Source organism: Phyllobates terribilis, unplaced genomic scaffold, assembly GCF_046119375.1.
Source record: "Phyllobates terribilis strain yellow unplaced genomic scaffold, ASM4611937v1 Scaffold_10__3_contigs__length_209671492, whole genome shotgun sequence".
NCBI classification, from domain to species: Eukaryota; Metazoa; Chordata; class Amphibia; order Anura; family Dendrobatidae; genus Phyllobates; species Phyllobates terribilis.
In genome coordinates this window covers 153,079,957-153,094,662 of record NW_027362770.1, presented here as the reverse complement: position 1 = coordinate 153,094,662, position 14,706 = coordinate 153,079,957, and the positions used below count along the sequence as shown (strand labels likewise).

At 42.3% G+C, this 14,706-nt stretch overlaps 1 protein-coding gene across 3 annotated transcripts in view; it reads right to left on the bottom strand.

Moving 5' to 3' along the window:
- Positions 1–1,140: 1,140 nt before the first annotated feature.
- The window catches only part of PRMT8 (protein arginine methyltransferase 8), a 288,767-nt gene continuing 275,201 nt past the window's right edge, over positions 1,141–14,706 (bottom strand). For all 3 annotated transcript variants that reach the window (XM_073649943.1, XM_073649942.1, XM_073649944.1), the window contains exons 9-10: positions 7,627–7,748; positions 1,141–1,514 (exon numbers count right to left, since the gene is read on the bottom strand). In XM_073649943.1, the coding sequence (XP_073506044.1) occupies positions 1,431–1,514; positions 7,627–7,748 (206 nt within the window). In that variant the 3' untranslated portion in view covers positions 1,141–1,430. The remainder of the gene's footprint in view (positions 1,515–7,626; positions 7,749–14,706) is intronic.

The window sequence follows — 14,706 nt, the reverse complement described above, 5'->3', positions numbered from 1 at the left end:
CAATTAAGGTAGATAAAGGATTGATTTCAATTCTCAGATGGTCTAAGGTAGTGAAATAGGGACTACTACTAGGGAAACAGTAAATCGACCCCCACAATTATACTGGGACTGATGCTAAGCTAAAATGCACTCAGTAGATCCTCAAGGGCGGGGCCTTATTAGATATATTTATTTAATAATTTCAAGTTCTTTGGTCCAGTTAGGTTAGTTGAAAGTGGATTTAAATTCCCTGATTGGGAAGGAGGTAATTTCAAGTTCTCTGGTGGAATATTCTGTTGCTATACTTTCTGGGAAATGTTGTCCTTGCATCAGTAAATATACAGTAATGTGATCAGCATTATCTTAGATAATGATTTTTTTTCATATGACCTGTTCATGATGTTTTCACTGATTCCAGGGGAAACCATTTTGTTTCCGAAGGCATATCTGGGCTAGAGCACATGCTGAAACTCAAAAAGGAGAGCAAAAAAAAGGTTTTTCTTTAGATAGGTTATAGCTCTATGTAAAAAGTGTCCATAAGTGTTAAAGTATTTGCTTAGAACTTTGAATAAAGACAGGGCGAACACAATAGAACTATATAAAATCAATTTTTTTTTATTGGACGGATTTCTTCTTATCATGATAAAAAAATCAAAAATAATTAAATTTAAATATTTTATGTTCTGCTGTTTATATTAAATGTAAAATATAATTTTTTCCCCCCAATTTTATTGTATTGTTTTATGTGCAAATAAATTATGTTCCCCCTTTGTATGTGTATGGATTTTAATAAATCACCTGACGTTTTATTTGTCGCGCTTTATTTCACCTTCAAATTTTCAACTTCTCTACAGAAAAGTTAATTTGAACTTCTTGCAGTTCATCTCCTTCTTTACTCTATAAGGTCCTAAATTCTTCAGAATTTTTTTGTGTAATATTTTTAAATGATTAGCTTGAAGTATGGAGCTCCAAATATTCTGATTTCCTGCAGCCACCACTAGAGGGAGCTCAGGAGCTTATTGTATACTGTTTCTTGAGCTCCCTCTAGTGGTGGCTGCTGGCAAACAGTATGTTAAAATAGGTGGAAATTCATACACTGATCATAAGCGATGTAATGAACACTCCCTTGTTTTAACCCTTAAATAGAGCTTAGACGGTTCATAGTATTTATCACTTTATTGCCATAATACAAGCATCTCAATATCAGACATTCCCATCAAGGACTTCAAACCACGACTGACGCCATTAAGTAATATACATAGAATATTTGCTCATCTCATTTATAAGTTACTTCCAACACAAAGAATTCATGAAATTTTGAATTTTATTTTTTATTCATCTCCTCTTGTCGTGAAGCTGATCTGTCTTTCCAGTGACCGTATTCCTTCTTCAGAAGTACTGGAGGCTTCAAGTATGGCAGGTAGAGGGTTAATGAGACTCGGCCTCTTGTTCTAACGCATTTTGTAATCGTGAGATATAGAAGCTTCGCACAACTGGCCTTTGAAATCCAATTCTACCGTGAAATCCAGATCTCGCTGTAAGGAATAGCAAAGATATTAGTATCTGTGAATGGTGACTATTGAAATGATTTAGGCTAAGGTGTCATGTACAAGGCTGTATTAAGGATCTGTGAAATGCTGTCTACAGCTCAATGTCCAATCTTTTACTGGGCCTCCCACTTACCACCAAATGCTATCTACAGCTCAATGTCCAATCTTTTACTGGGCCTCCCACCTACCGCCAAATGCTGTCTAGTGCTCAATGTCCAATCTTTTATGGGCCTCCCACTTACCACCAAATGCTATCTACAGCTCAATGTCCAATCTTTTACTGGGCCTCCCACCTACTACCAAATGCTGTCTAGTGCTCAATGTCCAATCTTTTATGGGCCTCCCACTTACCACCAAATGCTGTCTACAGGTCAATGTCCAATCTTTTACTGGGCCTCCCACCTGCCACCAAATTCTGTCTACAGCTCAATGTCCAATCTTTTACTGGGCCTCCCACCTGCCACCAAATGCTGTCTACAGCTCAATGTCCAATCTTTTACTGGGCCTCCCACCTACTATAGCTGCCGGCAGTCTCAAATTTGACAGGACTGTCACGATTTTACAGATACAATCCTGGCAAATTCAGAATGTCCTAGGCAGGTTTATGTATATCTTACCAGAAACAGATGTTCTCAGGAAGTCGGACTAGGATTAGGGGCAGGACTTAACCCTTTTATGACCGGAGCATTTTCTGTTTTTGCGTTTTCGTTTTTTTGCTCCCCTTCTTCCCAGAACCATAACTTTTTTATTTTTTGGTCAATATGGCCGTGTGAGGGCTTATTTTTTGCAGGATGAGTTGTACTTTTGAATGACATCACTGGTTTTACCTTATCATGTACTGGGAAACGGGAAAAAAATTCCAAGTGAAGTGAAATTGCAAAAAAAAGTGCAATTCCACAGTTGTTTCTTGTTTTTTTTTACCACGTTCACTCAATGCTAAAACTGACCTGCCATTATGATTCTCCAGGTCATTATGACTTCGTAGACACCAAACATGTATAGGTTCTTTTTTATATAAGTGGTGAAAAAAAATCCAAAGTTTGTTAAAAAAAAGAAAGAAAAAAAATGGCGCAATTTTCCGAGACCCGTAGCGTCCCCATTTTTCGTGATCTGGGGCTGGGTGAGGGCTTATATTTTGCGCGCCAAGCTGATGTTTTTATTGATACTATTTTGGGGTAGATCCGATGTTTTGATTGCCCGTTAATGCATTTTATTGCAATGTTGTGGCGACCAAAAAAACGTAATTCTGGCGTTTAGAATTTTTATTGTTACGCCATTTACCGATCGGATTAATTCTTTTTTCATATTGATAGATCGGGCGATTCTGAACGCGGCGATACCAAATATGTGTATGTGTGGAGTTTTTTTTTACTGTTTTATTTTGAATGGGGTAAAAGGGGGGTGATTTAAACTTTTATTTTTTATATAAAAACTTTTTTTTTTACACTTTTTGCATGCTTCTATAGTCTCCATGGGAGACTTGAAGCGGCAGTTGTCTAATCCCCTCTGCTACATACAGGCGATGATCAGATCGCCTGTATGTAGCAGAAATACTCACTTTCTATATGAGCGCCGACCACTGGGTAGCGCTCATAGCAATCTGGCAGTGACAACCACAGGGGTCTCCTGCAGACCCCGGTTGTCATGCCAACCCATCGATGACCCGCGGTCATGTGACTGGGTCGCCGACGCGCGGGGCGTATGACGTGCTTCCTGGAAGAGCGAGTTAAATGCCGCTGTCAGAGATTGACAGCGGCATTTAACTAGTTAACAGCTGCAGGTGGATCGCTATTCCACCCGTGGCTGTTGCGGGCACATGTCAGCTGTATAGATCAGCTGACATGTGCCTGGAAAGGTGCAGGCTCAGCGCCGGAGCCCGCACCAAACAGGGGGTTATGACTTGGGGCATACTATTTCTCCCTGAAACCCCTCATTCCCCCTCTCCTATACTATTTGCAAAAGAGCTATAACCAGTTGCTTCCAGGCAAATGCTAGTACAAAGGGAGCTACTAACCCAATTAACATACGAGTGTATTTTCTAGTGGCACCGGCCTGTGATAACTATACACCTAGGTGAGAAGGAACAATTCCTGGCTTCAAAAGAATTCTCTCTCACCCCTAGGGCATTCCCCATTTGCTCAACAGAAATCTGCAGTCTCGCCAGTGCCGATGCAAAATATGGAATATCAGAAGTCCCATACTTCCAATAATAATGGGACACATATTTTTAGCAGCAGGGTCAGCTAAGGAACAATATGCATAGTTTTCTGTAGCTGTGAGCCCCTTTGATGAGCTGTGGCGCAAAAGTACCAGAATAAAGGACTGCAGCTATGCCATATGTAGTCTCTAAGGAAAGGTAAATTTGTAACAAAGAATATGGTGTCATTTGCAAGCTTCTGCGATCAACCAGCGATAAGTTATCACGGAAGTTAGATATTTTAATAAAAATATGAAGTCTGGAGCCCAGCCCACGTTATGTCATCACAAGGGGTGTGTGGGCAAGTCCCCCCTTCGACATAAAAGACCCAGCCGAGGATGGGTCAGGACTCATGTTGGAAGTTACACACTTATGGGTCACGTTCTCTGAACGGGCATTGGAGTCCTTCCCTCCAGCTAAACGGAATAGTCTCTGCGATCTTTTTAGTAAGTTCTTCTTTAATCCCATTTTATTTGTGTAACTGTATATTCCGTATTGTAATGTCTCGTTTTGTAAAACCTTTTGTATATTTTTCATAAACACTGCCTCCCTTTTAGATTAAATATAAAATGTAATTGTCCTGTTTTTTTTCTCCTGTAATCATTCCTCCCCCGAAGCCACATACGCTACTAGAAAACAGGTGTCCGACCAGGCCTGTATTATATTTTAAAATTGATCGGTGATGGCAGCGAATAATATTAATTTGGCTGTCGTGAAGCTGGCAGTGACCGTACGGGGGTGTATACACATATTCCATGCGTTGGAATCCGGAGGTGTGTACGCCATACGCTCACTGGTCACTTGCCGATAGCTGCTTAGTGAGTAGTCTGGATCGTGTGTGCATGAATCCCTGACAATCCTGACAGAGTGACGGCAGCGATGGGATATTGTGTGATCTCCCCGGTTTTGTCCCTGACGTTCCCTGACAGTAATCATTTATTTTTCTTGCCCAGAGTTGGGGCATACATAGAAGAATTGGCCCCTTTCTTGGAAAACTTACACTTACCAACTTTTAAAAATTCCTAAGGAGAATAAAATCATTCATTTTGCACTTACTGAACATGGATCTTGATCATTGGGACTGGAGATGAAAAATTCTAAAAAATTTGATTCGGGTTCAATTTGGCTAACAAATTCTTTGGATTTGTCACAAGTGAATCGGATGCGATCCATAAAGGCATTTATTGTGCCCCCAAAGCAAAATAAAACACTGAGGTCTGGGAAGGGGTCAAAAAATAATAAAATATTATATTTACCTGTCTTGGGCATACCCCACGCATGTCCCTCTTCGACGGCTCCTCGCTCGTTACTCTGGTCTTCGCTTGGGAGCTTCTTTTGGTCTTCTCTTTGTCTCCACTGATGCTGCCTTGGCCTCAAGTAGTTCCAAGTGTCAACGCACGCCATTAACACATGTCGCGCGCCACTTGAAGGTATCAGGAGAGTTGGATGAGTATTATGTTTTATTGTATTTTAACCCCTTCCCGGACCATAAAAGAGAACGAACATATTGAATATCGAAAAATTTGTGACAAATCCAATTTGCTTAGAATCAGTTTCTTCAATTCTAGTTGGTGTTGGTATATGCAACAGTTGTGGACTTCTTTGTTTGTGTGAAGGAGGACTTTATGCTAATCTGACAGTAGATGGCGATGTTGTGTGAAGTTTCCTTGTTTACTGTATTGTAAAAAGAAAAAAAGTTTCTCTTGTATTTTCTGTTTTGTTCTTACTTCCTGGTGCAGTACTGTGTGACTGTGCGTTTTTTCCTTTACCTCATGTTCTGAGAAGTAAAAGCTTGTTATCCCATGTAATCTGCTCTGTGAAGTCTCTACCGCAACTGTGGGTATCCAGAAGCTGTGCAACAATTGGGTCTAAAGTTAAGCAAATAGAGTTACAACAATCGGGTTCCGCAGCCTCATTGTTAGTCCGTGGCCACCTCCTACTTCCTGGTGCCTCCTTTGATTAGAAGAGGTGCCGGCAGACTACCAATGTGGCTGCTAGACCAGGGTCTTACAAATTTTTTTGTTCAACTGTAGACTGAATCTTAAGCCATGCACAAAGAGCAATGCTTTTGACACGCCCCCTGGGCCGTGTGTGTGTGGGGATACCCGGAACCGGACCCGTTGTGGATGCTGGGGGTTGTAGTCCTTGCGTGGCAGGGACCCGGTCCCGTGGCTCAGGGTGGTCAACCCAAATGGCAGTCTATATACCAAATGTCCGACTACGCCACCCGTGGATTGCGGTCTGAATGCAGGGCAGACCGCTGAGGCTGGTGTTGGGAGTGCAGCAGAGGATAGTATAACTCCCCACGGGAGGAGTATAGCCTCAGGGCAGCAAGTGTAGATGTTGGGGGTGATGGTGCGCGGGAGCAGCAGTAACGACACAGAGTCCTGTAATGCAGTCCAGAGTATTTACTCACAGTTCTTTATCCACGTTACTACAGCTGGTCATAACGTCCCTCGTCGCACTGTGCTCACCAGGTGAGGGGCTTGGCCTACTCCCAGATAACTTTGGAGCGTTTCACAGGACCCCCTTTGTGTGTCCTTTCTCTGGCCTGTCATACCCCGCCAGTGACCTCGCTTCTGTCCGGCTGCCTCGGGCCTTCTCTGGTAAACCTTGGCGCCAGTTTCCCTGACCCTATATGGTGCCTTCCTATCGGGTGTAGCGAGGGGCTGCGCCACGTGAAACGTCACAGCCTCCGGGTTCTAGCTGAGGGTAGTTCCCCGCCTCCACTAGTTTCGGGGACCGGTTTCCCCCTTTGGCCTGACCCCCTACGCAGGTAGATTCGGATGTGCAGTGGCGACTCGCCAGTCCACACCCCTGGGGTCCCTTCGTTGCTTGTTCCTGGAGCCTCCTCCGCTCCTCTTCCTTCCTTCTCCTTCCTTCTCCTTCCTCCAGGCTCCGGCCTCTCTCTTAGGCCTGCCTGCAGAGCAGAGCCCATGCAGAGCCTCTGCTCCCACCTCCTGCTCCCTCTTCTTCTCTGTCTGGACTCACTCTCCCTGAACTAAGATGGTGCCCACCTTCTATACCTCCCTCTAGGTGCACCCAGGAACTGCCCTCTCCCTCCTATGCACTACAGGGTTCCCTTCCCCCACTCCAGCCAGGGACAGGGACTGTCGTGCTCTACTTGGAGCATACTGGTCGCCCTGCCCCCCGGAAATGTGGTGTAATGCATGCAGGTGTCGGGGTCCTGATCCACACTCCATCCTTACCTGGAAGTGAGATATCGCACATCTGGATGAGATGCAATACCTCTGTAGCGACCGAACCCTCGGGGTGCTACACTTTCTTATGTAATGTCCAGGGGTTTTTGACAACTCTTCCAGTAGCCTACCTTTTACCCCAAAAGAGTTAGCAAGTATGTGCCACTATAAACTTGTAAAAAAAAGGAGAGTATGGTGTTAGGCGAGGCTCCTTTCTCACACTTATCCTGTATCTTATATCCTACCTGTCATCATTCGTGCCTACAGAGATGGAGAAGACTGATTTCTACTGCCGAGGAGGAAAAACACATAGGGTCACAGCCACACTGTCCCATCTGAAGACATTCTCATGGTCCAAGATTCCAACACAATTTTGAGTAAATAATATAAAAGGGCTCCAAGTGTCCATTTGGGGTGACTTTGGGGGTGGTTGTGGGGTGTATAGAATTTATTTCTCAAGAGCTCATCACAAATAAGCTATTTGATATCCATGCCCCAATTGAAAGTGAACATGTTCTGTATAAATGCTTAGAAGAACCTCAATCATTTTGGTGGCCAAAAGAGTCCTAGTCTGATGTTAAAAAGGGCAAACATTATATGGGGTCTCTATCCATTGTAGGACCCCAGAGGAGCTAAAATGGAGGCTTCCAGCTATATCTCTTATACTTCATTAGATGAGGTAGATAGGCACATAACTTACGATGTTGTTAGCATTTGGCTTCATAGATATCGATCCATAAAGTTCTTCTCCTCTCCGTACAGTCAAGTAATCTTCCAGGTAGAATACAGTTTGCTTCCAGTGTGTATATGGAGCATCTGGGGCTAAGGAGGAAAAGACAACGACAAAAACAGCAAAATGATAAAAAATAGTCATAATTCCTTCATCATAGAAAGTACCCTAAAAAAAAACTATGGTCTAATCAAGGGGAGAGTTCGGCTGGTGAAGAAACTTTGACCAATATTCGTTGAAACCCTACCTAATGTAGTCTAGAACCTCATACCCACCTGACCCTATGTAGCTGCAACATACGGGAAAAAGTATGGTATACTGTATACAGAAATAAGTGAGCCCAAGACTTGTAAATGGTGAATCCTGTGTTATATTCTGTATATAGAGGGGTTATTAGTCATTGTACAGGAGGGGGAGGAGGTGAGCTGTGACATCATCTATTGTGAATGGTGGATCCTGTGTTATTTACTGTATATAGAAGTGTTATCAGTCATTGTACAGTAGGAGGTGAGCTGTGACATCACCTATTGTGAATGGTGGATCCTGTGTTATCTACTGTATATAGAGGTGTTATCAGTCATTGCACAGGAGGAGGAGGTGAGCTGTCTGTGACATCACCTATTGTGAATGGTGGATCCTGTGTTATCTACTGTATATAGAGGTGTTATCAGTCATTGTTCAGGAGGAGGAGGTGAGCTGTGACATCACCTATTGTGAATGGTGGATCCTGTGTTATCTACTGTATACAGAGGTGTTATCAGTCATTGTACAGGAGGAGGAGGTGAGCTGTGACATCACCTATTGTGAATGGTGGATCCTGTGTTATCTACTGTATATAGAGGTGTTATCAGTCATTGTACAGGAGGAGGAGGAGGAGGTGAGCTGTGACATCACCTATTGTCAATGGTGGATCCTGTGTTATCTACTGTATATAGAGGTGTTATCTTCATTGTAGTCCTGCATGTGATGATGATGAGACTGCTGAAAAGTCTTCTGTACAGAATAGGAAGTCTGAGTTTAGCATAAGGCCCAGTGGCCAGTATCAAAATTACTAGATTTCTGATTTTCTTATGTACCTTATAGACAGCAATATAACAACGTTACAAAAAAAATCCAAACTATAAAAGAAATGCATTTAACATAAAACCTTGATTTCCATAATAAGTCCTTTTCTGATGTCCTGTTCTCTTAAAAGGCTTCAATTTCTCCCTTTAGATATACAAGTCAAAATTACAGCACCCCAACAGACAGCAATTCACATCACAACTACTCGATGGCGTCACATAGGCACATTGTGCATGAAGATCTAGGGGACCACAATCCGAATAGGGAAGAGGTTCTTGACGGGTGAGACAGGCTGGCCTTTATTTCCAGTTCTAGGCTGCCTCCACCCATGTTTTCTGATATTTTTGTGATCCTTGGTTTCTTTGGTGCTAATGGGGGTCAGTGTGAGCTGCACCAGTTGTCATATCTCAGCAGGGTTTTTTTCCTGGGTCATTTCCTGATGGTGTCATATATCAAGTGTCTTGTTCCTCACCTTCTTTCCTCCTCCCCTTCCATTAATTTGAACTTGTGGCGTTCCTGTCCGTCACTGAGAATTAGCCCCGGTGTCTCTGCCTCCGCCTCTGATTGGCGGCATGACCCTGCCAGGTATGACAGGGGGAGGCCATTACAGGCTTCCTATGAGCTCCCTTCGGTGTTTTCCAGAGGGCGAAATTTGGCTTCGCCCAAGGATTCTCCAGCGCCATTTTCTACCCCTACGGCCCTGTCCATTAACCATGGTGTTCATTGCTCTCTGCCCACTAGTGCATTTATGGGAAACCAGAACAACCCTTCCTCTTTGGAGGAACCGTTACCACCTCCAGCCAGTCAGGCTGTGGAGGAAGTCAATGACCCTCAGCAACTTTTACCTAGTGCAGTGACTGAGACTACTTTCTTTGATGTCCTCACCTCTTCTTTCCCCAGCTACTGTGCCTCATTCAGCCACCACGAGCCTTATGCATTATCACTGTCATGATATGGCTGTCTCCAGATCCCGATCCCAGTCTTGTTCCCAGGGCTCTATCACACATGGCAAAAGCAGAGCCTCTGGAAACAAACGGAGGTGCTCCAGTCATTCTTCTAAAGCATCAAGATGCAGTAGAAGGCCTCTTTCTTCCAGATCCTCCCAGGGGCATTCTCCATAAGCTAGCTCCTGCAGTTCTTCTGGCTCGCGCAGGTTGGAACATCATTGCAAGAGGCGGAAGTCGACCGGGCACTTATCAGGATACCTACAGGTTCCTTAATAAAGCAGCAAGTTCAATTTCACGGGGGTTTGGGATGCCAAGGAGAGTGGGGTGATTTAGTAGCGGCCCTAAGAGCTTTACTGTTTTGGCTAGAATCATTAACCCAACCCCCCCCCCCCAATTCCTTTCAGCAATCTCATAATTCTGCGGCCGTGTCCTATGCTGGTGTAAGGAAATTGCCATGCTGCCCACGTTCCCCTTTGAAGAAACAAGTGTTATTGTAATGTGAACGGAACTGTGATGTGCATAATGATGTTGATATAGTGGGGTGCACCTTACGAAGACTGGAAAACATGTATTTGGAAGTCGCCTTGCTACACTCATCAGGAGAGCTTTAAACTAGAACAATGTGGGAAGGGAAGCAAAAGGCCAGAAAAAGCCATACAGCTGACAAATACTATTGAGATCTCTGCTACTGGAAGTGGAAAAGAAGAACAAAGACAAAATAATTTAAATAATAAAAATATGGGAGGAAGAGAAACCAATCACAAACTAAAATGTTTTTATACAAATGCACAAAGCATGGGCAACAAACAAGGAGAATTGGAACTACTAATGCAGGAAAAGGAATATGATGTCATTGGAATCACTGAAACTTGGTGGGACGATACACATGATTGGAATACAAGGCTAAAAGGATACAACTTATTTGCAAGAAACAGACTTGATAAACGAGGAGGAGGTGTCGCATTGTATGTTAGAAAAGCGTATATCTGCACAGAGATTGAAGCTTCAGAGACTGGGAGTTCTGTGGAAACTGTTTGGGTAAGAATACAAGGAGAGAACAACGGAAAGGACACCATTGTAGGCATTTACTACAGGCCACCTGGGCAAGCTGAAGATATGGATGAACTCTTTATGTATCAAATGACCAAGTTCTCCAAAAAATATGACGTAGTGGTCATGGGAGATTTCAACTATCCAGACATTTGTTGGGAATCTCTCTCAAGTAAAACTAACAGGTCAAGCAAATTCTTATCCTCTCTTGCTGACAACTTTATCTTCCAAAAGGTAGGGGAGAAAACAAGGGGATCTGCTACTTTGGATCTAATCCTTATAAACAGGGAGGAAATGGTTGAGGAGGTAAAGGTGGCTGGGACCCTAGGAGGCAGCGATCATGCTATTATAGAATTTTGGATAACTAGAGGAGGAAGACATGTGAAGACTCAAACTTCAAGGTTAGATTTTAAAAAGGCAGATTTTAAGAGACTCAGAAAGAGAATAGGAGGGATCCAATGGCTGGATGTCCTTAAGGACAAAAATGTCCAGGAAGGATGGGAAATTTTTAAAAATGAGATTCTCAAAGCACAATCGTTAACAATCCCGAAAAGTAGGAAGAATGGGAAGCATTTAAGGAAACCAGGATGGATGAACACAGAACTTAAACACATGCTAAAAAGAAAGAAAGAAATGTTTATTAAATGGAAAGAGGGAGGCATATCTAAAGAAGATTATAATGCAGTCTGCAGATCCTGCAGGGCACGTATCAGGTTAGCTAAAGCTGACAATGAATTAAGGCTTGCAAGAGATGTCAAAAGCAATAAAAAAGGATTTTGGGGGTATGTCAAAAGTAAAAGAAAAGTCAAAGATGCTATAGGATTTTTACAGGATGAAAATGGAGAAATGGTAAGAGAGGATGTTGAGAAGGCCGAACTTTTTAACTCCTATTTTGCATCTGTTTTCTCTCAGAAAGAAAATGTAACATCAACTAATCTTCACTGTCCTTTTAAAGGAATAGAGGAATCCAAGTTATCTGTAAACAGAAAGATTGTGAGGGAATATTTAGCTAACATAAATGAGTTCAAGTCTCCAGGTCCAGATGAATTACACCCCAGAGTACTGAAGGAGATCGTAGAAGAAATTTTAGAACCACTCTCCATAATCTTTGAAAATTCTTGGAGAACAGGAGAAGTCCCAGAAGACTGGAGAAGAGCAAATGTTGTTCCTATCTTCAAAAAGGGGAAGAAGGTGGACCCAGGGAACTATAGGTCGGTGAGTCTGACTTCTATACCAGGAAAGATCTTTGAACAAATTATTAAACAACATGTATGTAAGTACTAGAGATGAGCGTTGTTCTACTCGAACTGTTCGCCAATCTCAAATTCGAGCTGTTTTGGGCGGTGTTCGAGCCGTTCGGCGAACACGAACAATTTGAGAAAAATTCGGCTGTTCGAGGTTATGTTCGATAACTGTTCGTGCACCAAAATCATAACTGGATTTTTTCTCAGTAATGATGAAAATTAATGTTAATACGCAGTTTGAGTGTACAGCGGGGTGGGGGGAGGGGCAGGGGATGGATCTCTGCAGGAACAATGAAGATCTCCATTTTTTTTTCTCTTTCCCGCATTTACAGTGGGGAGGTGCAATCTGTCAGCCTATCAGCAGCGCACACACGGAGCGAAGTGCTTTTTTTCACACAAGCAAGGGCATGTGTCATTGGCAGTGTATGTCACATGTCCTTGCCCTATAAGACCAAGCCATTTTCCCCGTCGCCACCATTTTCTCACTGCTGCAGCTGCGTGTTAGACGGCACCGCTGTTGCTGTGTGCGCTATACCTTGTTAATTTCAAGCCAATTTTCGCACAAATCTACAGATAGCTTGGGAGTAGGGAATAGTTGTGATTGCAGTCCTTTTAAGGACTAGGTTACAGCATTTCCTACGACTTTTATCAGGCAGGTCTGTGCTCTTAAATAGATAGGTTGTGGGAGTAAAGACTAATTGTAATTGGAGTCCTTTTCAGGACTAGGTTACATCAGTTCCTATCAGTTTTTGCCAGGCAGGTCTGTGCCAGTGCTGTGCAAGTTTTTTTCACAGCATTTGGATGAATCTAGCAAAGCTAATCCTTTTTGGCCTATTGCAGAGTGTGTTAGTCAGTGGAGTAGCGTATCTGTGTTGCAAGATATACCACCTGTGTATAGAATACCAATTTTTTTACTGCACCTAGTGAAGTAAAATCTTTTGGGCATAGCATCATTCTATTAGTCCATCTATACTGACCTCCATCAGGTTGCAAACTGAATCTAATTTTTTTCTGCATCTAGCTCTGAAAAAATATTGGGCTTCTAGCTGTGTGTGGGTCTTGTTCTATTAATCCATCTATACTGACCTCCATCAGGTTGCAAACTGAATATAATTTTTTTCTGCATCTAGCTCTGAAAAAATATTGGGCTTCTAGCTGTGTGTGGGTCTTGTTCTATTAATCCATCTATACTGACCTCCATCAGGTTGCAAACTGAATATAATTTTTTTCTGCATCTAGCTCTGAAAAAATATTGGGCTTCTAGCTGTGTGTGGGTCTTGTTCTATTAATCCATCTATACTGACCTCCATCAGGTTGCAAACTGAATATAATTTTTTTCTGCATCTAGCTCTGAAAAAATATTTGGCCTTCTAGCAGTGTGTGGGACTTGTTCTATTAGTCCACCTATACTGACCTCCATCAGGTTGCAAACTGAATATATTTTTTTCTGCATCTACCTCTGAAAAAATATTGGGCTTCTAGCTGTGTGTGGGACTTGTTGTATTAGTCCATCTATACTGACCTCCATCAGGTTGCAAACTGAATATATTTTTTTCTGCATCTACCTCTGAAAAAATATTGGGCTTCTAGCTGTGTGTGGGTCTTGTTCTATTAATCCATCTATACTGACCTCCATCAGGTTGCAAACTGAATCTAATTTTTTTCTGCATCTAGCTCTGAAAAAATATTGGGCTTCTAGCTGTGTGTGGGTCTTGTTCTATTAATCCATCTATACTGACCTCCATCAGGTTGCAAACTGAATATAATTTTTTTCTGCATCTAGCTCTGAAAAAATATTTGGCTTCTAGCAGTGTGTGGGACTTGTTCTATTAGTCCACCTATACTGACCTCCATCAGGTTGCAAACTGAATATATTTTTTTCTGCATCTACCTCTGAAAAAATATTGGGCTTCTAGCTGTGTGTGGGACTTGTTGTATTAGTCCATCTATACTGACCTCCATCAGGTTGCAAACTGAATATATTTTTTTCTGCATCTACCTCTGAAAAAATATTGGGCTTCTAGCTGTGTGTGGGTCTTGTTCTATTAATCCATCTATACTGACCTCCATCAGGTTGCAAACTGAATATAATTTTTTTCTGCATCTAGCTCTGAAAAAAATATTTGGCCTTCTAGCTGTGTGTGGGACTTGTTCTATTAGTCCACCTATACTGATCTCCATCAGGTTGCAAACTGAATATATTTTTTTCTGCATCTACCTCTGAAAAAATATTGGGCTTCTAGCTGTGTGTGGGACTTGTTGTATTAGTCCATCTATACTGACCTCCATCAGGTTGCAAACTGAATATATTTTTTTCTGCATCTACCTCTGAAAAAATATTGGGCTTCTAGCTGTGTGTGGGTCTTGTTCTATTAATCCATCTATACTGACCTCCATCAGGTTGCAAACTGAATCTAATTTTTTTCTGCATCTAGCTCTGAAAAAATATTGGGCTTCTAGCTGTGTGTGGGTCTTGTTCTATTAATCCATCTATACTGACCTCCATCAGGTTGCAAACTGAATATAATTTTTTTCTGCATCTAGCTCTGAAAAAATATTGGGCTTCTAGCAGTGTGTGGGTCTTGTTCTATTAATCCATCTATACTGACCTCCATCAGGTTGCAAACTGAATATAATTTTTTTCTGCATCTAGCTCTGAAAAAATATTGGGCTTCTAGCTGTGTGTGGGTCTTGTTCTATTAATCCATCTATACTGACCTCCATCAGGTTGCAAACTGAATATA